General features: G+C 46.8%; 2 protein-coding genes across 2 annotated transcripts in view; one reads left to right on the top strand and one right to left on the bottom strand.

Moving 5' to 3' along the window:
- The window catches only part of LOC100994755 (putative HERC2-like protein 3), a 70,267-nt gene extending 57,639 nt beyond the window's left edge, over positions 1 to 12,628 (top strand). The window contains exons 29-31 of the mRNA XM_055098855.2: positions 2,957 to 7,877; positions 8,492 to 8,590; positions 10,366 to 12,628. The gene's annotated coding sequence lies outside the window, so the exon portion shown is untranslated. The remainder of the gene's footprint in view (positions 1 to 2,956; positions 7,878 to 8,491; positions 8,591 to 10,365) is intronic.
- Positions 7,484 to 18,275, bottom strand: LOC100975965 (putative golgin subfamily A member 8I). Its single transcript, XM_034938401.3, has 19 exons — positions 18,131 to 18,275; positions 16,341 to 16,460; positions 15,389 to 15,448; positions 15,127 to 15,207; positions 14,235 to 14,273; positions 13,925 to 13,972; positions 13,752 to 13,836; positions 13,547 to 13,656; positions 12,418 to 12,504; positions 12,204 to 12,311; positions 11,921 to 12,008; positions 11,259 to 11,515; positions 10,935 to 11,003; positions 9,610 to 9,685; positions 9,087 to 9,178; positions 8,409 to 8,509; positions 8,229 to 8,326; positions 7,984 to 8,139; positions 7,484 to 7,899 (listed from the first exon to the last, which is right to left on the bottom strand). Exons 1-19 carry the CDS (start codon positions 18,176 to 18,178, stop codon positions 7,724 to 7,726), a joined length of 1,899 nt encoding a protein of 632 aa, XP_034794292.2. The 5' UTR covers positions 18,179 to 18,275; the 3' UTR covers positions 7,484 to 7,723.
- Between the last annotated feature and the right edge of the window lie 398 nt (positions 18,276 to 18,673).

Here is an 18,673-nt window from a genome sequence, read left to right as displayed (position 1 = left end):
TTTTTTTTTTTTTGAGGCAGAGTTTCGCTCTTGTTGCCCAGGCTGGAGTGCAGTGGCGTGGTCTCGGCTCCCTGCGGCCTCCACCTCCCGGGTTTGGGTGGTTCTCCTGCCTCAGCCTCCTGAGTGGCTGGGATTGCAGGCGTGAGCCACCATGCCCAGTTAGTTTTTTATTTTTTTATTTTTTTGGTAGAGACTGGGTTTCTCCATGTTGGTCAGGCTGGTCTCCAGCTCCTCACCTCAGGTGATCTGCCGGACTCCGCCTTCTGGGGTGCTGGGATTGCAGGCGTGAGTTACTGCGCCTGACCCGACACCAGGTCTCTTAATGGAAAAACAAAACAAAAACCATAAAGATTAGCCTGGCCTGGTGGGCCCGGCGGGCAGTCCCAGCTGCTCTGAAGGCTGATGGAGGAGGATTGCTTGAGCCAGGAGGTGGAGGTGGCAGTGAGCCATGATGGTGCTGCTGCAGTCCAGACTGGGCGACAGAGCGGGACTGTGTCTCAGGAAAAGGGAAAGGAAAAAAAAAAAAAGAAAAAGTATATAAAATTGCTAAATCAGGGAACAGCTTGACAGTATATTATTGAGAGAAATAGAGGCAAAGGTGAGCAGACACCAATGTTCACTTAGTGGAACTGCAGGTGTCCCCAGACAGGAGGCTGCTATTTTTCCAAAAGAAATCTACTACTGACTAAAAAAAAAAAAAGTTGGTTTGTTACAATATACAAATAGCTACACTTTATATAGCCACCACCCTCTTCTAGCACTGCTCTAAGCCTTTTCCTGCTCTGAAATAGCTACTATTGTTACCTCCATTGTAGAGAAAACAGATGCCAGAGGTTGTTGTGGAAGGACCACGGAAACTATGAAATTTACTTGTACTTTTCAGACTTAAAGGTTTTTCCTGCTCTGCTCCATACACTGCAACATTTTAGTTAACATACCTCTTAAAATACTGGTCCTTTCTGTATTTGGAGGGACTCGTCTTGCAGTGTGAAGTTTTTTCTTGCACTAAGCATTTGGTCATAAGCTCATTTGCGTTTTATGTCAGGTTTAAGTACCTCTTCAGACATTGTTCAGTTAGGAATGTAAATATGAGCAAACAGGTATCTGATTGAAATAGATAACCTAGAAAAAATCACTTATGAGAAAGTCAAGAAAATGTGAACTCTGGATTTGTGGCTATTTTCAGAATGTATTAATTTTTTGGTATTTAATGGCGTTATGAGTGTATTTATTTTTAAACATTCCTTGTCTTCTACAGATACATATAAGGTAATTTTAAAAATGATATGATATATAGGTTTTACTTCAAAATAATTCAGAGGAAGAAGGAATGTATATACATGAAGTGGGAATACAAATGGAACAAAACAGGATGTGGCCAGGTGCGGTGGCTCACGCCTGTAATCCCAGCACTTTGGGAGGCCGAGGCGGGCAAATCACCTGATGTCAGCAGTTCAAGACCAGCCTGGCCAACGTGGTGAAACACCATCTCTACTAAAAATACAAAAATTAGCCGGATGTTGTGACGGGTGCCTGTAATCCTAGCTACTCAGGAGGCTGAGGCAGGAGAATTGCTTGAACCTGGGAGGCAGAAGTTTCAGTAAGTCAAGATCATGCCACTGCACTCCAGCCTGGGCAACAACAGCAAAAGCCCACCTTTAAAAAAAAATACAAAACAAAAACTGGCCATGCCATGAATGAAAAATTGTTGATGATGTATGTATGTAGGGCAGTTATATTATTTTTCTTGACGTTTTTTAGGTTTGAAACTTTTTATTGAACACACGCAAACATCCCTTGATAACTGGGGCTGCTTCCCCATTATTCTCGTAGTAGCCTTTCTGATTTTCACTTTGTCTTCATTCTTAGAGATTCTGGATTTTTTTTTTTGGCAAGATCAAAATCAAATATGTCTTTGCAAGGACTATCCAGAATGTCTATTTTATGACAGAGGCTTTGCAGAGTACCTACTCAGCCATATTATCAGAAACAGAAATATTTTCCAGATTCTTGTCTTGTCCTGTTTAGATTTTTTAAATTCCAAGAACAGTCACCTTCTACCAGACACTCTGATGTTGGAAGACAAAGCATAGTTTGTAAGTGGCATGATTTCTGGGCTCAAATTTAGAACAGAGCCACAGCTTTCAACAACCCAAAAATAACTTACTGTGACTCACCAAATTTAGAAAGATGGAGATTATTATAAAAAGAAAACCTTAATTTATTATGTGACCTCTAAGTATCTCGGCTGAAAATTGTAAATGTAGAAAGGTAAATCAAAAGATACAGAGACTGTAATCATGCACTTAATGAAGCACTAAATCAAAATATTTTTGGCATATGTGAAAGAGTTTAATTTTATCACATTTTTTACTGGCACTATAGCTATTTGCAAGTACATATAAAACAACAGTGTTACATATAAACTACCAAAAAAGAACTTTTTAAGAAATGAGACTCATCTAGCAACTTTATTTAAAAGTTTATCTTCAGGGAATAATTAAGGATGGCCGTACAAAAGGATTTAGCCATGGCACGAGAATGTTCTCCCTGGCAAATCAATGGAAATTATTAAATGTGCAAAATGGAACTGTTGGAATAAATTCTAATGCCTTCATATGATCGTATATTTAACCTTTTAAAATGATATTGAAGAGTTGCATACATTGACTTAAACACATATTCGTAACACATCACTGAATAGGAGAAATACGGGCCAGCAAAGAACATAGAGTTGGTCCAATTTCTACAAAAAAAGGAAGACTAATAGCATGACAGCAGGGAAGGGGGACTATGTCAACGTATGTGTGTATATATATGTATATGCATAGCAAGTATGAACTTGAAAAGATATATTTCAAATTGTTTACATAGATTACCTCAGAGAGGTAAATAACTTTGGACTTTGGTGTTCTGTATTCCACATGCTCTGAATTTTCTTTTTTTATTTAAATAGAGATGGGATCTTAGCCAGGAGCAGTGGCTCACCCCTGTAATCCCAGCACTTTGGGAGGCTGAGGAGGGCGGATTGTTTGAGGCAGGAGTTCAAGACCAATCTGGCCAACACGGCAAAACTCTGTCTCAACTAAAAACTCAAAAATTAGCCAGGGGCGCAGTGGCTCATGCCTGTAACCCCAGACACTCAAGAGACTGAGGCATGAGAATTGCTTGAACCAGGAGGCAGAGGTTGCAGTGAGCGGAGATCACACCACGGCACTCCAGCCTGGGCAACAGACCAAGACTCTGTCAAAAAACAAAACAAAACAAAACAACAACCACAACAACAAAACAGTAATAAAGAGAAAATCTTACGGACAGGAGCAATGTCTCGTGCCTGTAATCCCAGTGCTTTGGGAGGCCAAGATGGGAGAATTGCTTGAGGCCAGGAGTTCAAGACCAGCATTGGCAACATAGTAAGACCTTTTCTCTACAAAAAAATTTAAAAATTAGCCAGGCATAGTAGTGCATGCTTATACTCCCAGCTACCTGGGAGGCTGAGGTGGGAGGATCACTTGAGCCTAAGAGTTGGAGGTTGCAGTAAGCTGTGATCATACCACCAGAGAGCCACGACCCCATCCCCGCCTCCTTCCTCTGTCCTATGCTAGCAATAAATAAGTTTCCCAGCCACAAATAATTATTAGAACCTTCTCCCCACGTGACAGCTCCAACCTCTGCTAGGTATGATACAGGGGCAGCCCTACCCTCTGGAATATACAAAATGTTACACAGACACAGTATGTACACCGGGGAAGGTGGGCCACCCCAGCAGCCCATGCCCTCGCTGGTCCACAGTTAGCCCCACTTTCCGGCCTCAGCTACCTCTCTGAATAAGAAGATGGGAGCCCCCCTGAGGGAAAAGTTGCCATGGTGAGAGTAAGGGGGGCATCAGGCCTCCTCCAAACAAACCAACTCCACCAGCCTCTGGCTCTTAAATAACAATCATCATCATCCAGAAATTTAGGGACTCAGCCCTGGTCAAGCTGGCAAAGGGTCTGTTTGTCTTTCCCCATTAGACAGAGGTCTTGTGCTGCTACCCTAATTGTAAAGGGGTGCCTGGGAAGGGGTGGTAGGGACATGGTGGCGGTGGAGACTCCAGCCCCACTTCTCCAGGCTTTGCTGACAGGGGCCTCCTTTTAATTTTTATTTTTATTCCATGACTTTTTAAAAAAATCCCATAACTTCTTTTTCATAACTTTTTTTGTAACTTTTCATAAAACTTTTTTCTACTTTTTTCCCAGAAGTTTTTTTGCCACAACTTTTTAACATTTTTTATCCCATAACTTTTTCGCCCCATAACTTTTTTTAATAAAAAGTTATTTAATAAAATAACTTTTTATAAAACTTTAATAAAAGTTTTTAAATAAACCCATAACTTTTTTATTTTGGTTTTTAAGAAACACTTGCATAGTTATATTACAACTTTGTAAACATGAAACACATTATCTCATGCCAAGCACGCCCAGCATTTGCACAGTATCAATACCTTTAATACTATAGTTTTCAAGAAACGCAAAATAAAATTTTAAGGCAAAAACAACACATTGAAACAACTTAATAATTTATTACATTACAGTGGCATCACACCAGCAGTCAATAAGGCCACTCTAGGGAAAAATCTTTCAGTATTTCCATGACACATTCTGTTTACAATAATTCATAAACTGGTAAAATTCATTCTAAGAAAACTTGGCAAATACAACTTTGGACTGGAATTGGCATTTCTTTCTCTGCTTTTCGTTCCCACCATTTCTTTCTTTTATACTACAGTATTCATATTTTAAAATGTTTTAAGTTACTTCAGAACATTAAGATAGCAGTTACATTTTTTAATAGTTATATTATTTTAAAATGACTCTTTAAGATAAAGTTTTAGAGAAACTATATTATGGATAGGGCTGATTTACATTTTCAAATTTTCTAAAATCAGCTTTGGTTTTAGAGCTGATTTTATTTTTCATTTCTGGAAAATTATCAGGTTTAATCAAATACTTTTAAAATGATAATTATATATTGCCATCTTTAGGTATTTTGATTCTTCCTACAGAAATTAAAATGTATTCAGTGGAACTCACAGTTTAAAATTCTATGTTTCTGATGAACTCTAACATTCCAATGTTGCCTTCTAAGCAGACTGAAAGCTGCCTTATACTGAATGAGGAAGAGCACAAATACTCGGCTGAATGAGGTATCGCAAAAGACTGCATGCACTTTGGAGAAAGACTTAAGTTATTGTCATACAATTTCCATTCTTTTTAGCTTTTTCTTAAATATATGACAAATACCTACACAAAGAGTGGTATTTCAGTCAATATAGTAAATTTAGTTTCCAGACTGACCTTCAGCTTAAATATGCCAGTGTGAGATTTAATCCATAGGCACCTCATGAACACATTATTGTCAGATTGGTTACAGATGCTAAACGCTATCCGAAGGTCATTCCTAGTCACTGATATTTATCAGGGTAAAAGTGAAGTGATTTCAACGATAAAAGTACCTTTGAAATAATTTATCAATGTATTAGATAAACCCAGTTTCAGAATGATAAAAGAAAAAACACCAAATAATGTGGCTGATTAACAGTGGTCCGATTTCTAGCCCGAGGGTTTAAAATGCTCTTAAAGTAACTGTCTTTAAACTGAACTCAAAGAATGCAAAAGCGGCAAGTTCAGAAAATAAAAGGCGAGAACAGGACTTTAAGTGCATTTTAAACCCACGGGCTAGAAATCGTACCACTGTTAATTAGCCGCATTATTTGGTCTAACATTTTTTCTTTATCATTCTGAAACTGGGTTTATCTAATACATTGATACATTCATACAATTTGGAAGAGTCAGTTGAAGTCACAAGGACTGAATATTTGCATTCTTTCAGTGAATGCCAGCAAATCTGTTATTCCATCGGTAAAATCGTATTGTTGCTCTCCTGTTAATGTCATATTTATAGAAGTATCATGAGGATGCCAAATGCTAAAAATGGAGATGATCTAGTAACTAGAAATCCCCACCGCAGGGAGCACACACACCTATCTCCCTGCATCCTAACAATGTGATGTGTTTTGGAACACAGACATTAGAACTTCATGAAGTTTTAACTGTTGAGTCTTTCCCAAGCATCATCAAGTTACGATTTAGGCAATATATAACTGAAACACATTCATTCATCATGCATAGGCACAATCACATAAATATTGCACAAAATATGTCCCGAACAGAAACCCAGAGGTACAAAAATATATTTCACTTTGTAAAGAAGTCTGCGAGAAAATATAACTCTGTGATTGTATAGACACGTTTCCTGATAATACATTGACATTCACGAACAGTAGATTGCACTGCAGTTTGTACACATTTTAAGTTTCATAAACTTCTCCTTGATTTTCAAAGAGAGTATAATACCATCTACTAAAACTCCTTTTTGTTTCAACTAAGTATCTCACATATATTAGTTTATAATAATGTTTCTATTATTTTTTAAAGTGTTTTCCATTCAAGGAAAAAGAAGTAAATTCCTATGTCAGAGTAACCAAGGTGGTTGAAGAATAGGTATTAGCCAAAGAGGTCTAGATGGTAAAATCAATCTTCAAGCCTCAAAGAATCTCCGTGAACAGAGAGGAATGCCAGGTGTCACACAGCTTTCCTTCACTCTAATTCATTCTTGACTAGAGCCTGTATGCCTGTTCCAGGGACATTTGAACTCGTAAAGGATTTCTTATGATCTTCACTAAATACATCAAGAAGAATGCCAACCAGTGCACTTTTGTGTACTGGGGCATGTAGTCATGTGATTAAAACAGGTAACATGAACTCTGACTTTAAAATGTATTGTAGATACAAATGCTCTAAGCTAGGAAAGGCTTTCCACATCCACAGTCAACGATGGGAACCTTTCATTCCTCAGAAATAAGCCCTTTTTAGGTCATCGAAAAAGAGTGCAACTGCTGCAGCTCATGATGCAGTATCTTCATGAGCCCAGAGCACATACAAATCCTAAGGGAACCACCATAATACACCGCTAATTCCTGGCACCGGAACAGATGAAACACATTCTATCCTGCACGTACCTGCCAGAGGAGGCCACTTTCCTCTTCTGTGAGATTTAAAAAGCTCCCCCAAAAGGTTATCACTCCCATCACCAATACACAGAAAATGGAGGAAAGGCTGTTTCCAGTTCTTGGCCTTTAAACAACTCTAAATGTCAGTACTCATAGTGGCATATTACAAAGTAATAAACAGTGCACACTTGGGGGCAAACTACATATTGAGCTAACGAAGAGCTCACTGTGATTAAGATTAGATCAAACAACAGCAGAACATAGGCAAATTTTGTCTGAATTCTGTAGTGAATATACATGCTGCAATAACATTTAAAAAGCATGGCAGCCTATTCCAAACCAAAGAGAACAGTTTTGGGCAAAGAGTGGGTCTTTGTGTGTTTGAACTCCCACCACGTAAGGGTGAACTCGATATGCATGCTAATGACCTACAATTATGAAATTAAAAAAGAAAAATGCTAAAGGATGCCAGAGTGAACATCAGTGAGAGCCACAGACACCCACTCTCTTTTAACTTTTTACAAATAAACTTAAAACTATAAATTAGAAACACAAATAATCATGAGTGACTCTAACATTCAAAGGAAGTAAATGAATTGTGTAGGAGATTAACCCCATAACTTGGTTTCTTATTTAAAAATTTCTTGAGCAGCTCTTTGATGATGGTGATGTTTATCTCCTTCTTCTTGGCAGCCGAGCCCAGCGAAAGAACGGCACACAGCAGTTGCTGCCCAAGCCTGGGTGCTCCTGGTGGTCCTGCACGATGGGCTGTGCAGTAGGCTTGTCAAGGAGAGGATCCTCCCTGGCCTCTCCTTGGGCAGAGGAGGTGAGGCTCACCTCACAAAGATCTTTGGAGAGAGGGAGGCGGGGATCTCAGCACAGTGGGAGCCCCCTCTTCCTGCCTGCCCACCCCGCCTGAGGGCTGTACTCACCACCATGCTTGTCTGCAGCCCCAAGCTCCTGGGAAGCTGGGGCTCCTGGACCGGGCTCATCAGCAGGGTTGTGGGCAGCGGCCAGGAATTTTCTGTGCCCATTGTTGTAGTTGCTGTAAGCCGCAATACCATCTGCTGCAGCTCCAGCAGCTTCACCTGGAGGGAGGGGTGCTCAGCTGCCATGCCGCTGCCTGCGCCCACCCTCACCCCCATCCCCACCCCCACAGAGATGTTGCACACCCTACCTTCATCTCCTCCCTGAGCTCCAGCCTGATGGTGTCCTCCTCCCAGTGCCGCATCTTTGGCACGGCCCCCTGGTTCTGATAAAAGGTGATGGATTTTCCTGCGGGAGGACAGGGCTCAGACGCTGGGGCCCCTCCGACGACCCTGCAGCTCCCCCTGCCGTGCGCTGGCCTCCCACTCACTGATGGCATCTCTCTCGCCAGTGGCGGATGAAGCAAAGTTCTTTTTTCTTCACCAGCTCACTCAGGTCTGCCTTCTCCTCCAGGTGGTCCATAAAGCTGCTCTGGAGCCAAAATATTGCAGTCACATCTCGGCAGCGACCTGCATTTTCAGGTGGCATTTTCAAGTCATGGAGAAGGTGGAGGTGAGTCCTGGCATGGGCCAGCTTCTCCGTGACTTCCTGCAGGGCCCAGTGGGTCTCCCCACTCACAGACTCGCCCCCAGGCCCTGGGACTCCAGGGCCTCTGGCTGCCTCTGGCTCCTTCTGGGCCGAGGCCACCGGGTGAGCCAGGCGCTGGCAGCACACCCTCTGCTCTTTCACCTGCTCTTGTAACTGTGCCTGCTTCTCCTGGGCACTAGCTCCAGCGGACTTGAAAAATGCCACCTGAGGGCAAGATGTGAGCATTCTTCTAGGGGCATACACAGAAGAAATGGGGCAGAGAGGTAGAGCGCAGCCCCTTCCCTTGGGGCCTCAGAGAGTGCACCTGTTGGTCACAGGTGAAATGGTGTCTGACCACTGGCTCTCGGAAGGGGTGAGGGTCCAGAGAAATCAGAAGGCAGGGAAATGAGGAGCATAAAGGGGTCTTGGAGGGACCACAGAGAAAGGTGGCAAAATGGGTGCAGGGGGGAGTCAGGCTCACCATGGCCTCCCTGTTCTCCAGGTCCTCTGGGACACTCGGCATGGGCTGAGGTGCCTCCTCCCCCTCACTGTCCAGATGTTCTCCTCCGTGTCCTGTGGGGGGTGGCCAGAGGGGTCTTCAGACAACCCAACAAGGGAGGTACTGTGGGCCCACCTCTACCTCCACCCTCACTGTGTAACCCTGAGCCAGCCCCTCCCCAGAGAGCAATGAGCTGTTGTTCTTTATTTTTACTTTTAAGAATCAAGATCTTGCGATTCCGCCCAGGCACAGTCCCACTACTGGTCGATGTGGGAGTTCTGACCTGCTCCCTTTCTGACCTTGGCCAGTTCAGCCATCCTTAGGCAACTTGGTGACCCCCCGCTCACAGGAGGTCACCACACTGATGCCGAACTCAGTGCAGGCACCCGGTCGGCATAATGACCAGCTGTTCTAAAGGTCTCTTCCAACTCCTCAATCCTATGCTGCTAGCAGTCCCCCCTTCCTCCTGGGGCTCTCTCCTCTTCCTCTGAGCGGTCTCCCGTACCTTCCCCAGGGAGAGCCATGAGGCTAAGCTGGGCTGTTAGCTGCTGGTTCTGCTGGCTGGCCGCTTCCAGGTGCTCCTAAGGGGCCAGGAAAGAGTGAGAAGGGATGGAGTTTGCCAGGTCGTCCCCCTCACAGCCCCATCCTCGGCAGCTCCCTCCCCTGGGTCTCCTGCAACTTTTGGCAGGCCATCTCGGCCACTGCTTTGCCCCAAGCTTCCTGCTGCTGCAGCTGGTTCATTAGCTGGGTCTGTTGCAGTCACTGCCTGTACAGCGCCTCCTTCTCACAGGTCAGCTGCTGATAGGCGGCCACCTGCTGCTGATAGGTGGCCACGGACTGCTGCAGGTGACCCAGGTAATGGTCTGGCTGCTGCTGCAGACTCTGAGCCTCTTGGCTCTTCAGCTCCACCTGCAGGAAGACCCTGGGTGTGAGGGCACGTGGTGGCTGGTTTCCAGATTCTGGGCCCATTAATAGGGTAGCGAGGGCACTGTGGGGCTCTGTCAGCTACCCAGGCCCCTGTCCCCTTACTCCAGGCCTAAGTGACTGCCTCCCTTTCCTAGAACCCCATGCCTCCTTCCCCAGCCTCAAATCTCATACCCTCTTCTCATTTAATCCTCAGCACCTCTGTAAGGAAAATGCTAACTTCCCTTTGAAGTTAAAGAAACAGAGACTTAGAGATGCAAAGTACTTGAATGGTGACCAGTGGAACCGAGGCTGGAATCCAGTTTTAATCTAAGGAGTCTTTTTGTTTTGTTTTCAGACAAGAGTGTCACTCTGTGGCCCAGGCTGGAGTGCAGTGGTGCAATCTCAGCTCACTGCAACCTCCACCTCCTGGGTTGAAGCAATTCTCGTGCCTCAGCCTCCCGAGTAGGTGGAATTACAGGCATGCGCCACAGTGTCCTGCTAATTTTTTTTTTTTTTTTGTAATTTTAGTAGAGATGAGGTTTTACCACATTGGCCAGGCTGATCTCAAACTCCCGACCTCAAGTGATTCTCCTGCCTCAGCCTCCCAAAGTGCTGGGATTATAGGCATGAGCCACTGCACCTGGTATAAGGAGCCTGTTATAGCACTGTCTCTTCCCCTGTGATTGGGGGCTCCATGCCTCTAGCTGGGATGATGATGTCCAGACCTGAGAGGAGCCCAGGGCTACCCACCTTTAAAAGTCAGAGGCAGGAAGCAAGAAACAGTCACAGGACTGCCCTGGGGGGTGCTGTGGTCACCAGCCCCCAGGCTGGAAGCTGCCTCTGGCCTGGCACCTCCCCTCCCAAGAGGCTGCTGCCCGCCTCCCAGCCCTTCTTGGATGGGGTGGAGGTTTCCGTCTCCTTCACCTCACCAAGCTTCTCCTGTAGCTCCTTTACTTGCTGCTCCAACTGCAGTGCGCTCTTGTTCTCATTGTTCTGGACAGAGAGAAGCAATCAGCAGCCACCCACTGCAGCTGGAGACCCCAGAACTTGGTGTCTGCCTCCCATGGCACTGGGAAGGCTGGAGGCAGGTTAGAAAAATCACCCCCTCTCTCCCACAGCCACCTGGCTCACAGGTGCCTTTAGAAGTAACCTTTCACGTGAGGGCTACACTGCCCCATTTTAGAGGTGGGGAAACAAAGGCCCGGAGGGCTAGGGAGGAGGGCAGGCTCCCCAGTTGGGGCAACGCACCGGCTCCTCGAAGACGCTCTGTGGCTTGGCCAGCTGCTGAAGCTTCTCGTGCTGTTCCTGAAGCCTCTCCTCCTGCTTCCAAAGCCTGTCTTCCTGCTCCCGAATCCTCTCTTCTTGTTGCCGGTTCAGGAGACTCATGTGCTGATTGTTTTTGACCTGTGCCTGGAGCTCTCCTGCCACTCTCTCTAGTTCCTTCCTCAGGTGCTGCAGCTCCACCTCAGAGGGCACTGCTGGGGGCTCCGGGGGCAAGGGTTCAGCTGACAAAGGAAGCAGATAATAAGGGCCTCTGGATGCTCAAAAAAAAAAAAAAAAATGAAAGAAAGAAAGAAAAGAAAAACCCTCCTCTTGGCGCACAGCTCCTCTCAGGCTCCTCAAACTTGGCCTCACTGCTAATGATTCCTCGTACCCAGATGGTAGCCAGTCTTCCAAACCACTTTCAGAGAAAGAGCACTGCGGGTGGCTGACAACGGGCCCTCTTTGCTGATGGGGACACTGAGATACTGAGACTCATTGAGATGACAAGACTTGCCGTCTCCTGGCACAGATCTCTTTCCCTCTGCCTCAAAGCCCTTCCATCCACCCACCTCCCTGGGGCACTCTAAGCCACCCTCACAGCCCTCTGATGCCAGTCCTGCTCCCAGGTCATGCCAGCCCCATCTTACCCATCTGGTTTTTGAGTTTGGACAAGCTCCTCTCCAGCTTCTCTACCCGACGCATATCTTGCTGCTTCTGTTTCTTTAATGTGCAAATCTGCCCAAAGCACAAGGGGAAAGGGCCCTGGAGAGAGGGGCTGGAGGCTGGACAGGCTGCCCTCTCCCTCTCTGCCCCTACCTCCACAAAGCCCAGACCCATGACCACCTCTGGCTCTACTATTCCCATTTTACAGATGCCCAGAAAGATCCAGTGACCTATCTAATGTTGGGGGGCTGAAGGGTCAGATCTCACCTCCTGCGACATTTTTCTCATCCTCTGCTGCCACCGGGCCCTCTCTCCTTTTAGATGTTCAGCATACTCATGTCTTTCTAATTGGAGTTGTTGAAATGACTCCTTCAACTGCAAGAATGGGCACAGAAGTTAGGAAGGGCTGTCACTGGTCCTCACCTGCTCCTGGCCACCTGGGGTCATCGTCCTTCCACATAACTCCCTCGGAAAACCTCACCTGTGTCAGCTGCGCTTTCAGCAGTGCCTCCTCCCGCATGGACTGCTCTAACTTCCACTCCGTACGTGCTTTACTGGGGCCGGACAACTGGATGGCGAAGAGTGAAAAGTTTCAATCTGGAGAGCCTGGGCCATTCCACACAGTGCCCCTTAAAAGGGCTAGGGCTAGGCCCAATATACAACTCGGTCAGTAAAGATCAAGGCATTTCCAAGCCCGTGGTCTGGTTTTTAAAAGAACTCAGTAAAGTTGGAACGGACAGGGAATGAGATTGAATTTATAGCTGGCTAACAGAGGCCCAGAGAGATCAGATAATATTGCTATTGTTATTACTGTTATTATTACCACTGTTTGAACCTTTGTGGAATGCTTCACCAGGTACCATGCTAACAATCCCATTTAATCCTCGCAACCACCATAGGAGACAGTTACTATGATTCCCTCTATTGTGGAGATGAAAAAACATGGAGTATTTGAGGTTAAGTGCTTGCCTAAGTTCACTTAGGCAGAGCTGGGATATAAACACCCAGGTCTATCCAATTCTCTAAGCCCGTTTTTCTTGCTGGGGATGGGGGCACAGATAGGAAGGGGAAAATTAATCTTTTGTTCACTTTTTGAATGGATGATACATTTGCATAGTCCAAAACTCAGAAGGTACAGAAGGGAAGTATCTCCCGGCCATCTTGTTGCTCTCTCCTGAATTTTTTATGAACCCTTGCAGACATGTTTTATGTATATTATCATAGTATGTACACACACACACACACACACATGCACACGTTTCCTCTTTCTACAGAAATGGTAACATACTAAAGGTACCTTCTGTACCTTCACAGTACAAGTACCCAATACCCCACCTAGGACTTGCCCAAGACCACAGCCAGGTAAGGGCGGGGCAGGCACTTGGCCTCCAAGCTCTGCGTCCAGTGCTCACTCCACACAGTGACCCCCAACTCACCCACAGCAGCTGACTCGGCCCCAGGCTGCCACTAAAAACCATACAAAAAAGTAGCAAGAAATGGCCATGCTGCCTTCTGGGCAGGACACGCCATCCTGCAGAAGGGACCTTTAGGCTCACTCCTCCATCTGCAAAGCCAGGCTCCCAGGGGATGGGGCAGGTGGTTGGACTCACCTGGTTTGCCTTCTTCTTCTGTGTGGCCATGACATCAGAGAGAACACTCTCTAACTCTCCTTTACGCTGCAATGAATGTTGCAGGCGGACAGCCAGATCCTTGGACTTTTCTGTAATGAGAGAGTTGAGATGGGGCCCAAAGGACTCCCCCTGAAGACCTGTCAAAGTGCCAGTTTAAAGGATGACAGGGTGCCCAGATTCCCACCTTCAAAGTATCTGAGAGAACGTTTCATGTGGTACAGGTCTGTATTTAGTTCCTCTTTCTGTATGTTCAATGTCTGGATTTGAACCTTTGGGAGAAAAGCCAAGCAAGTGCTGAAGGAGAAGGAAAGAAACCTTCTCCGGAGGACAGGAGGAAACTGCACACCCTCCACTCACCTCTAGCACCCTTTTGGCTTTCTGTTTCTTGTTGTTTGCTTTCTTTTCCTGTAGGAAGAGGAAGACAGAGCTCTTACCAGGGGGAGGCAGAGATGGCACAGCAAGAGACATGCCCCCAGAATGCAACCAATGCCCCAGGACAGGCCCACCCATGGGACCAGGTTATCAGGGGCCCTGTGGGGATGGGGTGGAATCTGAAGGGTGAGCCTTCTTCCCCAGGCTGGGAGTGGGTGAGACGAGACTGGGGCCTGTATGTCTGAGTGCCCCCCAAACCCAGCAGTCATGTTGCAAGGAAACGAAATCACGTTACTTCTTCCAGCTGATGTTCCACTTGTTTCTTCTGTTGTTTCTGTGGGGAGAGTCAAATAAGGTGATGGAGGGTGGCCCCCTCAACTCTATTCCCCAGACCAGGAAGCGGTAGGCAGGGGCCAGGAATGGATTTTAAAGGCAAAGTTCTCAGACCTAATGGGAACACGAACCGGTAAACTCTCCTCAAGCTCCCAAGGACAGAGGATTTGGGTCTTTGTTGGCTTTTGCCCACAGCCACAGAACTCAAAGTCTGAATCTGGAATCTCTTGAGAGGACAGAAACATAAACCTCTAGAGATGGAGTTTCAGAAAGGCCCCTCCTTCTGGCAGCTTGTGATTTAGAAAAGTGGGTTCATTCAATAAACATTTACTGAGCATGTATGGACCAGGTACGGTTCTTTACAGCAGATATAGGATGGAAAAGGACAGACAGGAGCCCTTAGCCCTGAGGTTTCCATTCTAGGGAGCCTTTAAATATCAGACTCGAGAGCTAACAGAGACCTTTGATACTCACTACCTCCTCTGGAATCACGAGCCCAAAAAGGAGAGGTGGCTTGTCCAGAATCAAAGAGCAAATTAGGGACTGAGTCATGGCAGAAATACGGGGCCCTTGACAACCAGTCAGGTTAGCACTTCCCCAAGAGGCAACAACCCCAGGGCGCGTGTAGCAAGGACTCGAGCAGGGGTCTCTGGAGAGGAGAGAGTCGGCAAAGAGGGCAGCAAAAGAAGAGCCATGCTGCATGCTCTGGGGTCCCTCCAGGTGAGGCCTGGGCACCCAAGCTCCCTATTTGTCCCAGGCACCAGGGACCCCCAGCCCCTTTCTTCAGGGCCCCAAGGGGAAACTGGAGCCCAGGATTGGCAGCGTGGAATCAGGGGACCCCAGTGGACTCTTACCAAAGATTTGATGGTGTTCTTCAGTTGACCGATTTCTACGGACCTTGAATCCAGGACTACTGCTTGTTCTTGGCACGGGCTCTGAGGTGCATGCAGAGAGGAGGAGGTGGAGCAGGAGTGGGGGGAGAGGTAGAGAGAACGATCATTAGGGCTGGGGTGTGTGGGCTGTCTCAGCTGGCAGAGGGGCACCCAGTACCACCTGGAGGAGGAGGTTGGGGGGTTGACCCGAAGGGTCACTGCACCTCTGCCCAGAGCCTCTTACCTCCAGATCTTTCAGGGTAGCAGATGATGTAGGGCCTTCCCTGTGGAAACCTGTTGCTGACTACAAGAGATGAGAGTGCACATGGAGACGTTCTGTCCCCCACAGTGTCTGAGCCCTCTGACTTCCTTTCTTCCCCATCAACTGGCACCATTTTCTTTTCTGCCTATCTTGGACCCTTTGTTCCATAATTCCTTTGTGCCAACTTCTCTCGTGGTTCTCATCTCCCCACCACACCACCCTGGGGCCCCTTCAGTGACTCCTGATGGCAAGTGGCTGTTCTCATTGTCCTGGTTTCCCCTTGAGACTGGGGATGAGGAAAATCAAACCATATCCTGGGTGTCCTGAGTGTTTACAGCAGGCCATGTACTAGGGATTAACATAAAAACAACAATAACAAATCTCATTTAAACTTCACAAATGGAAGTGAAACAATACCACCTCTATTATACAGATGTGAAAACAGAGGCCCAATGAGGTCTAGCAACTTGCCCTAAATCATATCCCTAGCAGAGCAGATGGAGAGGCAGGATCCAAACCCAGAATTCCTTTTTTTTTTTTCTTTGAGACAGAGTCTTGCTCTGTCACCAGGCTGGAGTGCAGTGGCATAATCTTGGCTACTGCAAGCTCCACCTCCCAGGTTCACACCATTCTCTTGCCTCAGCCTTCTGAGTAGCTGGGACTACAGGCACACGCCACCATGCTTGGCTAATGTTTTTGTATTTTTAGTAGAGACAGGGTTTCACCATGTTAACCAGGATGGTCTCGATCTCCTGATGTCATGATCCGCCTGCCTTGGCCTCCCAAAGTGCTAGGATTACATGCGTGGGCCACCACACCCGGCTGAAGCCAGAATTCTTAACCAGTACCCAGCAGTCCATCCACAATCTTAAGAATTACCCTCTATTGCCCCTTGGGCCCCCTGTCCCCAGAAGCCTGGTCAGCCAAGACTCACATCCGCAGGTGACTGGCAACCACCAGAAGTGGCTGTCTCAGGGATACTGTCATTTGTTTTCCTGTTCCTGTTCGCTCCTGCTGGAACTCTAGGGCTGTTTTTCTGCCAATATTCTTTTAACTGTTGGAAGGAAGAGCAGTAATACTCATGAGAACCATCAGCCCCTGCAGCCACATCCTCCTTTACAGTTTTTACAAAATACACTTACACACCATCTGATTTAATGACACCAACAACTGTACAAGGTGTTGTCACACTCATTTAGTGACTGAGAAGGATTGATATCATGGCTAGAAAAAAAAAAAGAAAAAGGCAATACTGGAACTTTGAAACTCAGTCTTCTGACTCCAAGCTCTGAGGTTTTGCCAAGAATCAGCAGCTGCCAGGGACCAAAACCAGAGGCAGAGGTAGAAAAGTAAACATTAAGTAGGCAGGAACTGTATGCCATGTGGTTTAGAGTCACACATCCTCACACGTCTGTTAGTGTGAAGAAGTGCACCAGTACCTCTCAAACTTTTATATCAATGTGTCCTCATGGCAGAAGGCAGCCTTTCTCTTAAATCAGAATTTACCAGAAAGAGGACAACCCAAGCCTCATTTCAGAGAGAGGTCTGGTATACTCTTAGAAACCTATGTGACTGTCATCCCTAAGTACATTCATGTTTTTTCTCTTGATCTCAAGAGAATCAAGGGAAATTGATGCTTCAGAAAGATGTCCCACATTTATCCTGTGGCACTCAAAGTACCCAAGGTTGAGATAATATGAGGAAGATTCAAGGTGTCAAGTTCAGTTTCCCAAGATCTATTCCACAGAAGATGAGCAAATGTCACTTCAGAGACCACTGACTGAAGGAGAGTCTGGTCCCAGAACCATGGAGAATTAGAATATGAGGTGGAGAACTCAGAAAAAAATGTTAAAATCTCTCTGGAAAGTAGAAGCCTGGGAGAAAACCAAATCAAACCCATTCTCTCATTGCCGCCCAGAGATACTGTCAATGTTTTGAGTTCATGGGGGAAGTGTAGGCTTTTCCCACCGTCAACATCTGTAAGGGAGTGAGGCAGCCTGGAACCTCTTGCTCCTAGGTCCCAGAGTCTCCATTCCCCTTCCAGCTGGAAATTTGTGCTGTGACCAGAGGAACCAGAAATGGGGTGAGAATGCTTAGGGGACTGGGTCGTAAGATCAAAGGCCAGTCTTGCAGTAACGGCAGTTACTAGGTGGACTGTGACATCACAACATTCCACTCCTCCTGGTCGGGGGGAGGGACCATGTCAGCACCATGTCCAAGTCGCCGCTCCACGATGGGGGAGGGAAGCACAGGGTTGGGACCCAGCTCCTTGGAGACGCCAGCACAAAGAACCCAGGGAGGTCGACCTTGAGGCAGCAGGAGGGGAGGGCACAGTCTGCAGCAGGGAGTCCCAGGAGTCACCAGTCCAAAGTCACCCAGGGATGACTGGCGAGGGTGGGGCCTGGCTCCTTGGAGATGAGAGCCCAAAGAGCCCAGGGAGATCAAGCTTGGGGCGGCAGGAGATGAGGGCCCAGTAATGGAGCGGGAAGCCCCAGGAGTCACCCACCCAAAGTCACCCTGGGGTGATTGGCGAGGGCAAGGACTGGGCTGCTTGCTGAAGGGGTGGGGCTGACTGACAAAACTTTGATGGGGGTAGCCCAGAGGCACCGGGGTAGGGGGGACCAGTCCAGTGTGCCTCAGGAGTCGTATAGACTCTGGCAGGGGTCTTGTCATCAGAGGGGATCTGTGGCTGGGTTGAGGGGCTATGACCTAGTGCGTTTTTACCTTTTTCTTGGCTGCAGCCAATTTGTTGTGTTGAGTTTCTTCTGCCATCGCAGGGTGGGGAGGGAGGTAGGGTTGGGGTCACAGCAGCAAAATCTCAATGAGAACCGATCAAGCCTCCAGTCACCTACCAGGCAGCTGTGTGACTGAGCCAGAGGAGGCGTAACCAGGGCCCCAGTAGAATGCGGAATAGGGGTGTGGCCTTAATGCTCCAAGCCCATTGGTCAATGAGAAAGATGAAAAGGAAAGGGGGCGTGGCCAGACAGCAGTGTGTTCAGAGGGACCTGTGGCTCACAAGGAAAGCTGCCCATGCAACTGCTCTCCCCACCCACTCTAAGAGAGGGGAGAGGCCTCCCACTGTGGAAGAGAAGAGGGGCCGGCTTTTGCTTTAAAAGCTTTAAAACTTTAAAAAATATATGTGTGTATACTTTATATATATGTGTGTCCGTGTGTGTGTATCTATGTTTTTCTCCATAGCTGTCTTCATTATCCAGCTTCTATGCAAGGTCTATGATTTTGGCCTATATTTTTCATCTTTGATTACGG

This window comes from Pan paniscus, chromosome 16, assembly GCF_029289425.2.
Source record: "Pan paniscus chromosome 16, NHGRI_mPanPan1-v2.0_pri, whole genome shotgun sequence".
Lineage (NCBI taxonomy): Eukaryota > Metazoa > Chordata > Mammalia > Primates > Hominidae > Pan > Pan paniscus.
This window is presented reverse-complemented; position numbering and strand designations above follow the sequence as displayed.

Excerpts from the sequence above, each read along its gene's own strand:
- LOC100975965 (XM_034938401.3), bottom strand. The coding sequence starts at position 18,178 with ATGGCAGAAGAAACTCAACACAACAAATTGGCTGCAGCCAAGAAAAAG. Across the intron at positions 15,208-15,388 it reads CTACCCTGAAAGATCTGGAG|AGCCCGTGCCAAGAACAAGC; the intron begins GTAAGAGGCTCT and ends CATGCACCTCAG. Across the intron at positions 9,686-10,934 it reads TACAGGAGAAGCTTGGTGAG|GAGCACCTGGAAGCGGCCAG; the intron begins GTGAAGGAGACG and ends CTGGCCCCTTAG.